This window comes from Microchirus variegatus, assembly GCF_963457635.1.
Source record: "Microchirus variegatus genome assembly, chromosome: 2".
Taxonomy (NCBI): domain Eukaryota; kingdom Metazoa; phylum Chordata; class Actinopteri; order Pleuronectiformes; family Soleidae; genus Microchirus; species Microchirus variegatus.
Window position 1 is genome coordinate 26321442 of NC_139803.1, and position 19809 is coordinate 26341250.

The 19809-nt window shown below is 39.6% G+C and overlaps 1 protein-coding gene across 4 annotated transcripts in view; it reads right to left on the minus strand.

Annotated features, from left to right (window-relative positions):
• Nucleotides 1-19809, minus strand: part of kcnip4a (potassium voltage-gated channel interacting protein 4a) — a gene marked incomplete at both ends in the record, with an annotated part of 123011 nt that overhangs the window by 16964 nt on the left and 86238 nt on the right. The window contains one exon of one of the 4 annotated variants that reach the window (XM_083903002.1): nucleotides 5841-6021. The exons of the other annotated variants lie outside the window; for them this stretch is intronic. Coding sequence (XP_083759128.1) covers nucleotides 5841-5952 — 112 coding nt within the window. Of the gene's footprint in view, nucleotides 1-5840; nucleotides 6022-19809 lie in introns of those variants that run through there. 4 annotated transcript variants of the gene reach the window in all.

The window sequence follows — 19809 nt, forward strand, 5'->3', positions numbered from 1 at the left end:
ACATCAATGCTACAGCCGCTCAGAAAAAAAGCTTCAAAGAATTGATGGATTTCACTCTGAAAAGGTATTGAATATTTTTACTTCACATACACAATCTAAGGAACCAAATTAGCACAGAAACAAACTTTTCTGTTCAGCGAAGGTTTAGAGACGATGTCCAAACCGGGTCAATTATAGCATTTGTGTGAAAACCGTCCTTAACCAGAATATTGACACCCAAAATATTGACACCGAATTGGCTGAGAGGGCCACTCATTTCCTCATTTAATTACTTATATGACAATGAGGCCTTTCCTTGTTATTGTAATTAAAAGGTCATTATGAGCCGGTTTACTGACAGAATGATTTATGTCCTGCTGCATCATCCAATTTCGTTAAAACCTGTAAAATGATGGGATGCTCAGAATTATGTGCATCTTTTTAATACAGCCTATAACTGTTCATGTTCATCTTTGATAATCCGGTAAAGGGATGATTATTGTTTCATGAAACGGGATTCTTAACCTTTGTTGTATTTTACGGCTTTACAATTGATGATGGATGATATTTTATCAGATTTATAGCAAATTAAAACCTATCCCTGCACAGCAAAAGGTCTCAATACACTATAGAAGCCACTGGTAATGAGATTCACAAAAGCTCGCAGTCAGCATTTTCTAATCCAATATCCCACTGCTCTTTAAAGAAGTTCAAACAACTTTCCCGATCACATTATAAGGAGTGGGTGTAATTTGGGCAGAGTTGGAAACAAAGGAAAACAATCAAACCAAAGCCATAGAAATTGAAAAAAATAATAAAAATTCAAATAGCAATGGTGGGAGGGATCTACTGCATTATCCATGAGAACCTTTGTCCTTGGCTTAATCATGGAAAATATTGTTACTGGATTCATGCGGCAACATGGTTATTCATTTTGTTGGCTAATTAAATTCAGGAACATGCTGAACGAGCATAATTGTCGAATAGCCTTGATTGAAAATAAACACCACATGTGCAGCTTCAAAGCTCTGGAGACGACTGAAGGTCTTTATCTTTATGAAAGACTCAACCTTTTCCTTCTTTATAACAACACTCAAGCTTCAACTGTGCATTGTTTCATTAAGATTAAGACTTGAGGTCAACGACCAACACACCACTGTGGACAATTAATGAATATCGCAAAACCCATCGTGCATATTCACATTTAACAACACCAGAAAAGAGAAACTGTGCAGAACACATCATCCCTGCACTGTTATGGCAAAGAGCTCATAATTAAAGACATCTTTTAAGAATATAACTGGCCTCCAGCTCCTTCCTCCACAGGGAGCCTTTAAATGCTGCAATCATCCATATCCGATTCTCGGCTCAGAAGCATCTGCCATCCTCCTCCTACTACCAGAATTTATCATCTTTGATGTTTTTTATCAAAATTGATTGCTTGAGTGATTGCTTACCCGTCTCAAATTGACAGGTCGAGTCCACTTAAGCTCCTCCACCGTGCATTTTTTTTTCCTTCAAAGACACCAGAGGGACTGATAACTTGGGACACTCTGGCAAAGGTTAAGTCAATCATGTCACTGCTCTAAATAGGAATCATGGAAAATAGCCAAAGGGTAATTGGACCGGTTGATTGTTGTCCTTTCAATACATTTGTAAGTGGGTGCACAATTACAGCTTGCGAAAGGCTTTGCTCAGAAAAGCATCTCACACTTCTCTACCTGAAGCTGAGTCATTGTTTCCATATTTTAATCTTCTACCTTCTTGAGTCATAATGAGATGCAGTTGGTTGAATAAACTGGACGAGGGTGTTGAATGGTCTCATCTGAGACGATAAAAAAAACATGTCGACACTTGATTTAACAAAGAAAACAATTCCATTAAACACAAAACTATGTCACAAGGTTAAAATGTAAATTTAAACCTCGAGATCTATAAGGAGAGACCACTCTGACCAAAGCAGGCACCTTTGAATCTCATACTGTAGGTCACCTTTGCACCCACTCGCTGTAATTGTCAATGACAGGCATGTCAGAAATGCTTGATCACAACTAAATGCCACACAACAAAAATAACAACAGAAAGGTCATTCATACTGTATGTACGTTTGTATCAGAAAACAAATACATAAATCAACAGGCTTGTTTGTTTCCTAACACTCAACAAAAGCACTAAACTGAAGAGAACAAAGTCATAATATGAGATTCTTTGTTATCATTATCTAATGTATTATTATTATTCAATAGCAACAGAACACCGCAGATATAACCATAGCGCTGCAGTCGACCACTACTAGCCATTTCCTCCTCTTCCACAAAAGAGATGATTTCCTCCAAGTCTGTGTGATTCTTTCTTCCAAACCCACTCAGCTCCTTTCACAATCTTTTCCTGTTAAGAATTTCTTTATTTGTGAAGCCCCAATCAAAGTGTCACTTCACGAAAATGCTCCACGTTCCATTTGACGCAGGCTGCAGCTCATCATCCGAAATTTCGCTCGAATGATAATTAGGACTTTACTCCCGAAATATCACAAATTTATTTTCAAAAGATTCCGACTTTTTTTCTCATAATATTATGACTTTATTCGTGAAAAAAAATGTGCTGCAAAATGCAACACAGTGTGGGCTTTTACCCCAATTAAATGAAATGAGAGCATACACCTGTGCTTGCAGCTTTGTGAGGCTATATTTATCAGGCTGCAGGTTATGTTAAACATGTTGAACATTTCAGCTCAGCATGTTAGTTTGTTGGCAATAGTTTGTGTATTTAGTAAATGTAGTTGTGTTTTTTGTGTGTATCAAATGTCTAATGCAACATTAAACATTTGTGCTTTTAAGTAAAATTACGATACATATGCTGTTTTAAGGTTGTTGGGTCATAATTAGGGATGGGGCCGATCCGATCTAGTTGTAATTCACGGATCAGATTTCCGACCCAAATTTAGAGATTTCCGATCCGATCCGCCTGTGCTTGAATGTTGTCTGCTGAAAATGATGTCTCCACAAGCGATTCCCTGACTGCTCTGCTAGCTGGCTGCAAAAAGTGGAATGGATTTCCTGAACGCAGGCGTGTCTCAATGAGACGCGGAGTTATGATGCACGATCCGTTCAGGAAATCCATTCCACAGTTTAAAGCCAGCTACCAGGCGAGCGTTATTGACCAGGAGTTAAGAAAATCAGCGCCGCTGGGGTTGGGCATAGACTTTCATATACACCAAATGTCTCACTGATCCCCCACAGACGTGACCTGGTTGTTGCTGTAGATAGCACGGAACTTAGCAGTGAGGGAAAGCAGACAAAACGCATACTATATATACAAATGTTTGCCGCGAGGCCATGAATCACAATCAAGGACACACAACTTGACAACATTGTAAGATGAATGTCATCACTAAGACTCCCTGTACTTCCACCTCGGTAAGAGCGAACTGAATGAGTGTGTGCAAGGTCACTCAGCACTTTGCAGTAATGACTGTGTATCAGTGCAAGTGTTAAATGTGATAAGTGTGAGCAGTAAAATGGAGAGATGAGGAATAAAAGAAATAGCAAAATTTTTTTTTGCTGTGCAACAAAGGATAAGACCAATCAAATCAGACGGGAATACTCTATAGATGGACTTTCTCTACTCCTTTACCATCCTTCTACTTTATTTTCTATTGTTCCTGCAGATGCCACAGTAAAGACTGATGCAGAGTATAATCCTCCATATCCCAGCTGACAGACTCCCTCAGCTTTAACTACACAGATACTTTTTTTTTATAGACTTCTTTGCTCCTGATGCCCCAGTGGAACTGCTCAGGTGGCCGACGGTAGAGGGATGTGACCGTCTAGGGCAGCTCCCAGCTGCGAACGTGTCAGAGTGTTTGAATGTTTCGCAGAGCCTTTACGCTCTGTGAAGCACTATCCCAAGAGGTTCTATACGAAATACAAAAAGGTGAAAACATTTTTTTGTTCATGTTGTTCAAAAGACGTATATGATACGACTGTTGGATTCAGCAATTGTTGAGGTCAGGAAAATCACTTTAAAGTCAAAAGGCACAAGGGTCCAACTGTGGCACTTATTTGTTTACATTTGAACCAATCAGTTTAGCTGATAAAATGATTCCTCACGCTACAGATGAACATTAGATCAAATAAATCCTACTAAATGCTGTTGTGATTAAATGTCTAATTTCTTTTACCCGACCAACAACCCCAAACCTAATACTAGCAATGTTTGAGGAACAGCATAGGAATTGGATATATGAATATTATAAAAAAGATGAAGTGATTAATAATTGATCAAAGTGAATTTGATGCTGGATTCAGTTTTTTAAATATGAAGATTTGAAGTTCTTCTTTGTCTTGGATGATAAAATGAACCATATATGCCAACTTGGGGCCTGGAAAAATCACAATATACATTACTTTCAGACCTAAAAGGCAAACTCACATCACACACAGCTGGGGAATTCACGGTTAATATAAACACATTTGTGATGAGATGAAACAATTGCTTCATTCTTAAGAAAACAATGTTCACACTTTTCAAAAAAAAAAAAAGTCCACTAATCTCTAATTTCTAATATGTTCTCCTCCTAAACGCGATTTCAAACACAAGCTTCACATCGATACCTGTATTGGCAGCTTGTCAGATAGCACAAGCTCAGAGAGCAGATCCTCTGCAGGTAATTACACAGTGAGACACCTGTGTGGAATACAGATCAAATTAACTGGAGAAGCAGCCGGCTTTGACGTCTCCATCATCTCATCACGGAAAACAGCCAATGTCAGAAACTGCTGTTTAGAAACGCAGCATGAGGAAGCAAATCAACTTTCACTTCGCCACTCTATTCAGTGGAGTGTGTAAACTGTGGTGTTTAGTGTGAGGCTACGCTGTTGCGCAAAATGAAAAAAAACTGCTCCCACATGTGCCTTTGAAATAACACTCACTTATAGCACCATGCGTCTACTCTAAACACTCTAAAGGTCAGCTTTTTCCAGCTATTTGCCATCACACGTTGTCATTTTTGTCCGTTTATTTAACGACACTGGATTCGCACACACAGCTTTGGAGACTTTTGACTAATGATCCTGATAAGAGGGCACGGTTGTTTATAAAAACTAAAAATAGGCTGATGAAACTGCTTGCTTTTGCAGCTTTTTCCTACTTCGCTTAATGATACAAATGCAAATAGATCCACACTAAACAGTTTATTTAAGCATTCAGGGCTTTGAGAGTGAAACTGTGCCTTTAACTTGAGTAAGTACGTTTCCCTTGAGTGCACAATGAGATGCATCCACACGCTTCTGATTTGACTCTATTCTGAGTGACTAAACATGCCCCATAAACAGTCAGATATTATGAAAAAAAAGTATTAACTTGGAGGCATAAATATGTTCATTTCTCTGTTCACCATTTTTCCCTTCCGTCACATCCCAAAGTCCACACACATTTCTGTCTGCTTTCATAACTTCAGCTCATGAATTTAGACAGTCCATTTGTTTTTGTCTTTCCTGCTTTGATACGTTGACCTCAATTTAAGTTTTCAAATTGCTGTTTTTAAAAACCCTCTTTGCTTCAAGAAACCGACAGTAAGGGAACACAAGCTGTAAATGTATTGAAAAATGACTGATTAAAAATGCATTATCATTTTCTTCAATATGTTCAATAAAAGGTTTAACACATGTGTGAAAAAGTTGTCCTCTGACCATTAAGAAGTTTAAAACCACAGTTAATTTTACTCAGGAAGAAAATGTTATCATTTTATCATGATAATTATTGATACAGACTGATTAGAAACTTTTTTATCGGAACATTTTTGTAATGTATCTCCCAGCCCTACTGTTGATCAATATCCCATCACTCCATCAGCGCCTTACCCTCTGCAAAACTGATGAGCCCCAGGAGGTGCAGCAGCTTGATCGAAGCAAACACAAGCACCACGATCCCCAACGTTTGCAGCCCCTCTGTCTCCCAGATTGCGCTCAGCATTGCTCCACCCTCGGTCCACTCTGTGCCACCATAGCCTGAGCCAAACCCAGAGCCTGATTCGGCCTCCTCGCCCTCAGGACCAGCACTGCCACCCGGCCCCACACTCCAGTTCCCCCGCACCCACTCCAGCGCTGCACCGGCCCACACGCACAGGCCGGGCGCTTTTAGGCACCCACCTACTGCCCACTCACTTCTTAAATCCACTCTGGGTGAGGGTAAAAAAAATGAGGAGGAGGAGGTCTCCCCTGTCTCAGGTTTGCAAAGATCCTGAAGTCATTAAGAGTCACTCTGATCTCAGTGAGAATTTAGAAAAAGCGGAGTCAAAGTGGATTAAAGTCCCAGATAAATTTGATCTCAAAGCTTCCTTCTCTTTTCCTCTCCTCACAAATAAAGAGACAGATGATAGTAACGGAAAATAAGGCAGAGTGAACTCCACTCTTGTCAGAGAGTTTGCAGCTCGCTCTCTCCGGCTCTTTCAGGCGCTCTGGTTGCCTCGCTGCAGAAGTAAAGGGAAGGGAAGATGAGAGGGAGTGGATATGAGTGAGGGAGTGGGGAGGGTGGGGGATGCTGAGACAGAGGCGGAGAGGGATGTGTGCTGCTGGAATATCTACAGCCTCTCATGAGCTGTACGTGTTCACGTGAACTACGAACGCTGAAAAGCATATCTTGAAATGCAAATAAAGTGCAGAGATAATAAGTACACCACTTTTGAATGAACCTGCATGCGTGTGTTATAGCTGTATTGTGGTGCATTCAAATCGTGAAAATGACGCACTTTCAAGCTACAGGAAGAACTGAAATGCAATCGTTGTCTTAATATAGTGTAAATACTTTAATCATAGAGACAAACGACATATGTTACGCTTTAAACTGTTTTTTTTTCCTCCACAGTGTGGTAATTTAAAAAGTGGTTCAGGATATTAGAACGCTCCACAACTTTCATACATAAAACCAGATTAGGGAGAAACAAAGCAACCACCCGCATTATTGCTTATTGTGCTTTCTTTTGGGTTTAAGAGTTAATATTGGAGGGTTTGATGGATAAGAGGAGTGGGGGAATAAGGGGAGTCAATATGTCTCAGTGGTCTTTAAACAGAATACAGGACAATAGGAAGTGAGGGGGAAAATAGTATTGATCACACACTGCTTCATTAAATGTACGCCCTTCTCCTTCAAAGGGAGTTTATTGTGTTTGAGATGGTGGTGGGGTAATGAAACTATAAACTATATACAGTACACGTATGCATGTGTGTGAGAGAGTGAGGTCGATTCATAGATTCAGTGTATGTGGCAAAGAAGTGAAGATACCACCATCTACTGGCCTTGTGCAGACTGCCAGACCCATAATCACAAGTCTAATTAACAATATAGATAAACAGCATCAGAATCAGACATCTTCATTGCCATTGTATGAACTCAACACAATTGAAGGCAGGAAGTCCAAATGTACTAAAAAAACAGACATACACAAAACATAAACACATCTGAAACAACTGAACATAATATAAAATAGAAAAAGATTGATCCATTATTACATTGGAAGTAATTAGTATAATTACAAAGTAGAAGCTCAAAACAATTCATTCAAAGCTGATGATTTTTGAAAGTGGGGATTTTTTGAACTAGAAAAATATAATCACTATGATTAAATTCCATCTACATTAAATTAAGCTACAAATCACAGTGATGTCATGGCACAAATCCACCTTAATTATCATCACTCCATGAAGGAGTCAGTGACTCAACATCACCGCTCAGTGGTGCGGAAATCTTCATTTATGTTTCGTGCAATGCTCTTTTCTGCACAGCTCAAATGTGAAAGGAAAAAAAAAAAATTTGCTCAAATAAATATTTTTGAATAATTGACCACAATATTATATCAATATATCCAGTCGAAACAGTATTAAATATGACTAGCCTCTGGATGTGTGAGGATTCACTGGTATGCAAGTCTCATAAATACAAAATGAGAAATATCTGCCTATAATATGATGGTATACAGTATATATGGATCAGTGATGGGGATTTAAACTGAGGCCATACTGTGCCAGTACAGTAAACATACACCCTCCAAACATCACCGATTCAGTTTAACCAAAGTCGGCCAATAAGTAGTCTTCCAAAATATAAGTATAACATTGCCTTCACAAACATCAATATTTTTATATCAACAATATCAAATTAATGTGCAGGTAAAGGGAGGGTCACTGGGGGTGTCAAACTCATTAAAATTGGCATTTTAACCCATTGTTTTATGTCCTGCAGCTCTTCTGTTTTAATTCACTGCTCCCGTCAGCATACTTTCCTAACTCCAGACTCCAGCTGTTTTCAGTGAGAAAAAAAAGAACACTAAAATACACTTCATCATGGCATCTGCACTACACCAAGGACAAAAGGACAACGTTGGCAACTAACTTGCAAAACATAATGTGTCTGGCATTAAAAGCCAGATAGCTTTCTATCGATTTGGCGGAGAGTAAATGCTAGACTTATAAAGTGGGCAGAAATGTTTCGCCACACTGCATGTGTAAATGAACAACTTGATATCAAGTGCCGAAACCACACCATATCAGTTAGTAAGTCATTTGTGTTTACAGCTTGTACCAGCTGCTACACAGTGTAGCAATAACTGGTTTCTGCAGCCCAAGCACCATGTGCTACAAGAAAACAGCTATTCATTAAAGGGGTCATATTATACCCTATTTCTCCAAGTTAACCTAGTTCCCTGCTGTCCTAATGAAGATGTCTGTGACATGCTTTGGTCAAAATACCATAAGGATGAAGCACCACAGCAGTTCAATCACCCTGCCAAAACAGCCCTGTTAAGAGCACTGTTTAGTAATATCTCTTTAGGTCCACCTTAAAGATCCTCCTTAAAAAAATGTAAAATGAAACTTAAGGGACAGGAAATGACATCAGCCACAGAGGCTACTGGGAGCTAACAGCAGTTAGCATTTGCAAAAGTGATCATTTGCAGGCTCCAGCAGGCACATTGCCGTCATATATAACATGTATCCACTGGACAGATAAATCCTCTGAGGCTGGAGGTTTGTGTAGAACTCTGTGTAGGACTCTGTGCTGCACTGTGGAGCCAAGAACAGAACTTTTTGCGGACTTTGCAGACTTCTGGTTTTCGGATACCGTTGCCCTTGCCAGCACTCTCGAGTGTTTTACGGACAAAGCGGAGCTCTGCGAGACAACAATTCCAGGAATTTAGTGCATTGTGACGTCCCAGAGAGTCAACAGTCAACATCGCGTGTTTCATCTCCTGTATTTAGACTGAGGAGGACCACAGAAACATGAGTGAGTCATCTATTTTCACTTTGCCAAATGATAGGGCCTCCAGAGTCCCAAATATAAGGATTTAAATGATGAAAAGTTGATTTTGCATAATATGTCCCCTTGAATGTTAGCTTCAGTAAGGTTGTTGGTACACCTCACTCCAGAAAGTAAACAAACGTGGAATAAAATCTGCCCAGTCTTTCTATGGTAATCTATCACAATAGTAAAAAAAAAAGAAGATCAAAGTTAATGAATGTGCTGCTCGTGTGGTTCAAAGCACCAGCTGTCACATACAGTGACTGTATTTTATATATCACCTGACCAAACTCTTGGATGTTTTAGTGGCACTGGCGCAACATCAGTCAAACCACAGTCACGCTTCATTATCCTGAGTGCAGTCAACTCTCCCAAAGCCACGGAGATGAATGCCCTCAGGCCTTCCTCTGCCACGGTTTGGCAGTGCGATGGTTAATAAAACATGTAGGAATAATTGACCGATCATTACCTCTATCCAGCCAAGTGATACAATACGCAACAGATTCATTATTAAAGACGTGAGGGTGGAGGTGAGCCGAAGAGACATGGGGAAGAAAAAACATGCGAGGAACCGTGATTATATCAACTCCTCTGACAGTTAAATATTACACCACAAATCTTTGTCCATTAATGTCACACAAAATTCTGGACAATCACCGCTCTAACTCCGTTACAGCATAGCAGTTCAGACAGATGGAGAACCTAAAACTGCAGCATTTGTAGATTTGGACAGGGTGATTTTCTTTTAGAAGATTAAAATGACAAATTGTTTGTCAGAATCGGAGAGAAGAAGACGCTGGAAAGGGTTGACATTTCTATTTTTTTGCGAGACCAATTTGAGTGGAAAGGGGCACTTAAGTGATGTTTGTATGAAGAGCTGCAGGGTTATTTCCAGCTGAATTGCTGATTAAAGGTGCTGGAAAGCACTTTGTCTTTAGAACAATAATAATAATAATAATGCCTTATATTTAAGGCGCCTTTCAAGACACTTTCAAGGTCGCCGACCTTGAGTCTTTCCTTTTATAAATAGAACAACAATGCTTGTTTTTCCCCCAAAAGTAACGACAATGTTACTGCAAAAAGAATGAAAAGAAACGATCTTTGACTTTTGGTTAAATTCTGCTTCAAAGTGGACATTGTAGCTGTTTTTAAATGAGGCAATACTCATCTTAAAGGACACTTGTGAGAAAATGCTGATCTTAAAGACCCCAGTACTGAAAAAAAATCTGTAATAACAGTGGATTGTATTGTTCTTAGACTTAACCATTATATCACTGCCTGCTGTTCAGACAAAATGCCAGTAAGAAATGGATCCAAGATCACTTTTGGACCTGGTTGCTGTTCTTTCAAATGATTCTGGGAATGTGACTATACGGAACACTGTGTTCTGTAATCTTGACCAGATAAATACCTTTAATAACATCGAGGATGAAGCTGTAATTTGAAAAAATGATGGCACAAACTAAATGACTGCAGTTCGTTTTCATGAGATGCATCTCTGCCATTTTGAAAGGAATTGAATTTTACCAGTCTGAGAAGGCTCTCTGAATGTGTTTATAATGACCGACATTCACAAAGCAACAATTTGTCTTAATAATGTTTTTAAAGTTACACAAAAAAAATCATCAGTTCACGAGACGACAGTTTGCGGCAACGAAATCACGCCATCGCGTCTTTCACAAAGACATCTATTGAAGGACTTCTCCAAGTCTGAAATGTCAAGCTGCGCTGAGGTCTGCTGTGTCACCAACTCCCAAGTCCATATTCCTTATCTTTGTAATGGACAAGATAAGTCTGAGTGACAAACCTAAAGGCTTTGTGTTCATCTGCCTCTGCAGGAATGATGGACATCGAAAGATTAGACTTTTTATCCGCACTCATCACTGCCACCTGTGTCGCCACTTTCCATCCTCGGTATTCACGAGGGGTGGATCTTATCTCTGCTTGCCTGAGAAGCGTTGACACATGATTAACAGTAAAGGTCAATGAGTCAGTCTCACAAACACTGTGTATGTTAAAACGCACAGTATGTAATTGCTTCTGCAGGTCTCTCTCAATCAAAAACGAGAACCAAAGGATCTAGAATCCTTGGTATTGTCGTTTTGTCGTCTCATTTGGTTTCCCTGTGCGTTTCCGCTTTGCAGGGAGGGACAGCTTCAGTGGCTCAACGTGCAGTAAATGACACTGAGTATTTGTGATCCGTTAGTGACAAGTACTCACAATGAAATGGCAAACCAAAAGCCTACACACTGACTAATTAGCAGTACCAAGACGAGCAAAGCAAATGACAATCAAAAGGCGATCAAAATGAAACGGGATGAATGGAACTATGCATTTCTGTAAGTTTAAAGAATTTTGGGATACTTTTATTCAAGATAAAACACAACTAGACAATATATTTATATAATATTTTGATGCATGAAATATCATAAAATGAGAATCCATCTCAACTAAACTGTCTGTACGCTGGAGTGATTAATGATGAGGATGCTTTTGTAATTTTCATTTTAAGAGAAACAGAAAATTAGGACAATAGGACAAAACCAAACACCACAGGTGCGGGAGTAATTGAAAGTGTCTGTGCCCGTCACAAACTTATGAGCTTCTAAAACAACTCATCACAGCAAAATTTTCATTACGTTTTTTTTTTGGACAAGTGGGATCTTTCTCCGAGTCTGTGAAAGTACAGGACCAGGCGAAGGGGAGCTGGATTTTTGATGCGGCTCTCATCAATCAAAGTGAAGAGGCGCGAGCTCGTCCTGCTGTTTACAGATCAGCTCGGGGTACAAGTGGGTGATATAATTAGGCGACACCTGCAGCGATTTGCTCAGGCATGCAAAGCGGCATTAGTGTTTGGCTTGTGTTTTTCCAAGGCACATTAAAATGAGGCTGTCATATTTACTGAAGCGGCGCCTGGGAAAGGGAAAGGCAATTATGAGCTGTGAACCGGGGCAACCCTCAGTGAAACAGCGTGTGCAATCAACCACAGTGAGTGCCACAGGCCGATTCTGACGCTCGGGACTTACTTTGTGGACTCTGCATACTGCAGGCTCGCCGCCAGGTGCGTGCGCATGAATGCATTTACGGGCCTTTCAATTACTTCAACTACATAAAAACTCTCACACACACAACACATTAACAGCAAACATATGACTCAACTTGTTTTTAACTCCCCCTTTGAATTTTATGATCATTATGAATATGCATTTTCAGATATGTTGGTTATGTCTCATCAGGTTGGATGACTATGTTGATTATTTTTGCACCCGTTATTCTCACTCATTTAAAAGGTATGATTGTGTCCTGTAAAATGACCCAACTTCATTGACTTGTAAGCATGGCAACACAATTGTTTATATGTAACACAGAACATCAGCAATTTTGAAAACATTGTGAAGTAAATGATGATGGCATCTGTTTTTGTTTTTTTCATCATCTCATTTACAATTTCAAAAGAATATAAAAAGTGAACTTTCTACCTTTCTGGCCAGGATAATCACCATAAAGCACATTTTGAATACAACACTTCATGAAGTAGACTCTTTTACTATTTACTTAGTTTTGTTATATTCTGATATTAAGCAATGTCTCATTCCTATTTTATTGTGTGGAGAAATCCCTCACTATTTGTTTAGTTCATAGGTTCACTAAAAGAAACACAGAATTACCATACAAAGAACACCCTGTTCAAGTATGTTATTAATTTTTTTTTAGTCAAAGCTTATGAAAAGGAACAGAATGAAAGACAATGTACATAAGACATGGTTCAAATAATTCAATATATATATACAGCTGTTATTTTCACCCTATGTATGTCAAAAGACCTGTCGTGAAAAATATCACATGTTATGAACCAGATTATTGATGTGAATAATTCAATATTTGTCAATAATAGCAGTGCAAATCGCTACTCAAACTCCAACATGGCTTTCTTGGAAAGGCCATGTTTGAGAGGACATGTACTTTTAAAAAAAAATCTAAATCACAATTCTTTCCGTACGATTAGCTGTAATGTAAAAGGGAAAAGTCAATGACACTGTCACTGAGGACAGTATTACAAAACCAAGGGCGGCGTGCTCAGGAAGATAATATCAATCTGCTTTTCGGCTCGTATTAGCAGCGGCGTCGCTACGTGACAGCTCACATGTAGAAAAGAGCAAAGAGCAGGCTGTCATCCAATTGGTGAGGTGCCAGTCAAACTGAGCTCCAGGTGCAAAGGTCAACTCGAGAATATGCATTAGTGGGGGACAATAAAACAAGAGGAGACAAGGGGGACATAAAATGGCAGACAGAAGACAAGACGACTGGAGCCACTGTCTAGAGAATGAGATACGATGACCATAGTTCCCCAGAAAACAAGGTGCACGGAGAGAAAAAAATCAATACAGGTAGTTATTTCTTTAAGATATCATGAACGTGTGTTTAAAATCTTCGAGCATTAAATGAGAGCAAGCTGGTTTCAGGTTGTTTGACACAAAAACAACATGGAAAGAAAACATTTGTTGTGTCACAGCTAGATTAAAAACACATGGTTCAAGCTCCTAACAACACCTTTAACATGCAGCACTGCTGCCTTAGCAAGATAACAGAGCCACTTTGGTTTGACGGGTACAACAACATGTAAAACATTCATTCCAAGTTGTTTTGTTCCAGCACCATGAGAAAGGCAGCTATATTGTCACGTTAACTTGCTAAGCTGCTATACCGAGTGTTCCTGGATCTATGATGTGCCATCTAAAAGGTCAAAAATGACAAATGGAGCTTCAAATCAGCTTCAAGATCCCATGACAATAAAACTAAATGGGGATTCACAAATTAAATCAATGCCCCATCGTGTGACTGGTGGTCAAAAACTCCACAGGTTACCTTTAATCGACTGATGACCTGAGACACATGGCAGCAACATTGGTGCATATTTGATGCTTGACTGTTGCCACCAACATACCTCTTGTTGTTATTACTAGTGCAGTGCCCGTAGGAAGTATGTACAGTATTCCTATAGTGGGAGCTGAAGAAGATTTTTTCAGATATGGTAATGCATGATCAGGAACGTAAAGGCTAACATAATACAAACACTGTGCAACCTCATTAGGTACAACGCAAATCAAATACAGCTTGTAAAGAGATTCCAGTGTGGCTGACGGTAACAAAACCGCTAGCTTACCTTTGGAAACAGGTTCGCCGCAAAATAGTAGCATGCTTGGTGAATGGACACCGACTTTGTCGTTTCAGTATAACACCATATTCTACGTTGAACTCTGACAATCCTGGCACGCCATCAGACGCGCTGCCTGGTGTAGCGTGATAAATCAGCAAAAATTAAAATTATTCCAAAAAACGTGAAAATCAAGGATGCACACCATCTGGCCATGCTCAACCCATATCCAAAATCTTCGGCCGACAAAAATGGTCAGTGAGATATGCCCGTCAGAGACAGAGACACACACACACACACACACACACACACACACACACACACACACACACACACACACACACACACACACACACACACACACACACACACACGGATGGATGGGGCCAAGAAGCATTTTTCAAGTCCAAATTCAGACAGACTGTTTTTTTTTCAGAAGCTGCAACTGTTTACAGCTGTCTTGCTTTACTAGCGCAATGCCTCTGCTGCCGCCAACTGCCTTGACACAACAAATCACTTCCCGTGTGCAGCACAGGGATATTACTGGGTGACAGGGGATCTATGCACACTGCTATAATGAGAAACATAGGAGGTTGTGAAGAGCGGACAGTGTTAATCAGATTTATTTGATTAAATTTTTAAAGTAACGGACACTTAAAAATGACACACCTGCCGTTTCACAAGTTGCATTGAATGGACTCATGTTGATATCTAGTAACGAAATATCGTCGAATTAAGCAATGCCTTGTTCCCATTTAATGATGGGCCGACATCGCTCATCACAACAGTACGTGGATGAAATTGTTTGGTTCACAGTTCTATGAGGCAGATCAGATATCATTTGGCAATAAATTAGTTTTAAGGACCCTAAGGAGAAAGACAGAGAATTAAACACCATGCTTCAATGACAGTCGAGTAAGTCAAATTAAATGGATTATGTCCCACGGCAAAGCCGACTGAAGTTACAATGTTTGATATTCAAACCTTGTGTAAATGAGCACGGCTGAACAAGTTTATACTGATGCTATACCCTCCACCCTTTGTAAACACCCACAGTCTAATAACAGAAGGCTCTAGTTCAGTGACAAAGGAGACAGTTGTGCCAAACCTTGTAACAATAAATAGCACCATATTTTTTTTGTGTGGCAAACAATCAGGCTGAGCGTTATACTGGGAGGTGGTAAAATTATGTGCGAGGACTTTACACAATTATAGAAACTGAGAGGGAGACTTGAAGCAAAATAAGTAGGAGAACAAAAACAACTACATAATCTTGTGCACATAAATAAACAAAATAACAACAATTCAGAGCTCAAAAGATAGTATAAAAATAAGGACCCAACTTTTCTTTCCGCTGCAGAACTTCAGCTCTGTAAGAAAGAATGTTTAACATTAAACACCATGAGATCAAGGTTTTTTAAAGCAGGGAGATGTAACCTGCTTGATTTTGGTTTGAAGTGTTCACTTCAAAGTCGGCGTTTCGTTTCATCATGGTTGATTTAAAAAAAAAAAAGAAGAAAAAAAGTTACATTAGCTTGTGCACCCACGTTGCCTTCAAATTACCTTCACTAAATGCAAATCAGCAATGCAGCTTTATGATTAAAAAGAAAGAAATAAAAAAAGCTCAACACTTCAATCAAGTGATTCTCAATCAAGCCAGAAAACAACATGTACTTTATTTTATATACATGACGTGTGGCTGCAATAAGAACCTAAAACAAATCACAGCTCGAAAGACGTGGATGCTTCAAAAAAAAAAAAAAAAAACCCTGTCATCAGTAGTTCCCTTATTTGTGCCGTGATTGATGAGAAAGTAAAGCTAGTGCCTGTGAAGAAGCCGCGCTCATCGAGTGTAAAGCTCAACAATAAGCCTCTTTTACCTGACTGAGGGTTTTTAATACTCCCTTCAGTGAATAACCAACAAATGATTTGTTTAGAAGGCAATAAAACGCATGTTAGCAGAGTGAACAGAGGAATAACAGAAGTGTTTGATGACTATCTCAAGAAATAAATTAACATAATTTCATCACAGAACATTTGTCAAGTTTATTAAATTCTTCCCTGCTGTCTAATGAAGGCACTTAAAATGGCACACACTTATCAGATTACTGTTTTATTTATCCATTTATTTAACATCATAATCATACATTGGAAAGAAACTGGTTGTACCATTGTTATCAGTGAAGACCGTATCTTAACTTAGAACGACACATTTCTTGCATATTAATGCGCTTGGAAATATTGATTCCTTCCTCAGCAGTGAAAAATTAATACATTCCTAATCAACCACGAATAAAATAACGAACCAAAACCACAGCCATTACTTTGTAGATTGACTTAATGGCTAGATGTTTATAGAGAGCTGGTTTTGTGGCTGAGTAAATACATATTTCCTCTTAACTGCAGACTTCTTCAAGCACACAGTGAGCTTTGCTTCCCTCTGCTGGTAACTTCCACCTCCCACCTCTCATACTTCTCTGAAATAAATGTCTGCAAAGTTTGTTGTTCAATTTTATATTCTTGTAATTAAACCCCACAGCACAACAACTGAAAAATAAGGTTTGTCACTCCTAAACAGGAGCTTAAAGTGCAGTTATGAGTTTTAATGTGCTCTCTGACACATTGTTCATGTTGGTATTGTTTATGTAAATAAAGCAACATACTGTACATCACTGTTGGTATTATAAGAGGGGAAAAGTGTCCAGCTTGGCCTGCACACAAAACTATTAATAAGATGTTGTTTTCATGAGCCATAAAAGTAACACAGCTTATAAAATGCTATTAATCATGAACTAAACAATTCTAAAAGCCATTTCATAGCAGCTGATATAAAGCACATAATGTGCATTAAATATCCTCTTAGCATATATTAGAATGATGCAAACTAAATATTACTTCATTGTGCATCCACACTCATGCATCCAGACCATGTGCTTCCTGTGATAAAGAGGTAACGGGAAAATTGAGAGCGTTGCCGAAGCTGTGCACATGCACATGTCTTTGCTTCTAATCCCTTCATATTCTTATTCTCCAACATTTCCTCGAATCACAGGCTGAAATCGCACCAAAGGACCACATGCAGGCTGAGAAAAACCACATAAATAAGCACATAAAGTATAGGCTGATCCCGAAATCCCAAGCATGGTCGCTTCAGCTGAGATTTACAGGATGAATAACCTGCAACAATGACAGGATAAGGTGTTGCATGTCTTGGAATAAACTGAAGCAGCTCTTTAAACAAATAAAAACAAAAAAACACACAAGAGGCCCAGTTGACTCGACTGTGTTTGATGCAAACACAACTCTGTTCCCCCAAGGTTACATAAGCACAATGATCTGTCCTTTTAAAGAGTATGAGACAAAGAGTTATGTAATAAATCAAACTAAAAAAAAAACGACTTTAAAATCATTTGAGCGATTTATGGTTCATAAAATAATCATAAATCCTGAAAAGCAGACATCATAGTGACTTTGAAGGGGACATATTATGCAAAATCAACTTTTTAATCATTTAAATCCTTATATTTGGGACTCTGGAGGTCCTATCAGTCGGCAAAGTGTGAAAAAAGATGACTCACTCATGTTTTTGTGGTCCTCCTCAGTCTACAGGAGATAAAACACACAATGTTGACTTCCACACTCATTGGGACGTCACAATGGGCTAAATTCCTGGAAATGTTGTCTAATGGAGCTCCGATTTGTCCAAAAAACACACAAGAGTGCTGGCGAGGGCAACGGTATCCGAAAACTGGAAGTCCGTGAAAAGTTCTATTCTTGGCTCCACAGTACAGCACAGAGTCCTACACAAACTTCCAGCCTCAGAGGATTTATCTGTCCAGTGGATACATGTTATATATGACGGCAATGTGCCTGCTGGAGCCTGCAAATGATCACTTTTCCAAATGCCAACTGCTGTTGGGTCCCAGTAGCCTCTGTGGCTGATGTCATTTCCTGTCCCTTAATTTTCAGACATGTTCATTAGGACACCAGGGAACTAGGTTAACTTGGAGAAATAGGGTATAATATGAGTCCTTTAATGTCTTTAAGGGGTACTTGAAAGTTATAAGAGCCGTTGAGGCCGTTATGCACAGACACTGTGTCACTGAAAGTATTTTAAATCAAAAGTCTGCTTATGAACACTTTACATTAACGAGTGAAATAATTTGCAAAAACTGACATATCAAAAGGTGCTCCTCTCAGCTGTCACGTCCCCGTTCACTGGTGCCACACCACTGTCACTCACTGTCATGCCACTAAAAAAGATACACAGAGACTGAAAAGAGCCATTTGCATCCAGCTGTGGTGCAAGTCTATTTTTAACCATTCAGTGGTACCACAGAGTCATGTGACACGAGACTAATTCCTGCTTGGTTTTAAAGGTCCCATATTATACCCTATTACCCCAAGTTAAACTATCTCCTGGTGATCTAATGAACATGTCTGTGTCATGCTTTAGTCAAAATATCATAAGGATGAAGCACAATAGCAGTTCAATAACCCTGCCAAAACAGCCTTTTTCAGAACGCTCGGTTTTGTGCCTGGTCATTTACATGTGAATGAGACCCAGGTAAACACACATCCACTTCTTCCAGGGGAGTGTCGATCTAACTTACTATCCACAGCCATACTGTCGCCACTTATCACCTATTGTCATGCAGCGTCGTCACAACCCCCGCTCCATATACCCCATAGTAATGTCCGTTTACCCGTTGTTACTGCGTTTCACCGTAATGCATAGAGTGACCACGATTTTGGCTTCTTGCAATCATAAAAACATTAAAATCGAAGAAAAACGATTAATGCGCAGCGCGGCGTGTATGTAAATCCCCATGCTAGAAAAAGACCCTGAACGCACCAGTGTTACTGCGGCCGCAACTGACGTGTGTGGATCAACAACACGAGGAGAGAACTGGAAACACGACAGAAAGGCAGCCTTTGGTTGAGAAGAAATGTAGGACAACATCTATATCTTTCTGCAGTGCTTTCAAACGCGTGCTCCTCGTATCACCGATCCACACGTCACTCGCTAACCGCAGGCACGTATCTGGTGCGTTCAAGGTGTCCCTCCAGCATAGGAATTTATGCACACGATCAACCAACAAAGGGCTTGTGAAGCTTGTGAACATTTTTTTCATAAATAAAATATATCCACTGTACACACAAGTCCTCTGAGGCTGGAAGTTTGTGTAAAACACTGTGCTCCACTGTGCAGCCACTCTTCCTCCCTCGCCTGCACTCTCGTATTTCACAGGGACAAGGGGAGCTACGGTGGAGCTGTGAAGTACTCTGCCTGGCGGGGTGCCAACATTCACGGTGAAATGTGTTGCTATGTCGTCATTCCGAGGGAGGTTAAAACATTGCATGTTTTATCGCCTATACTTACA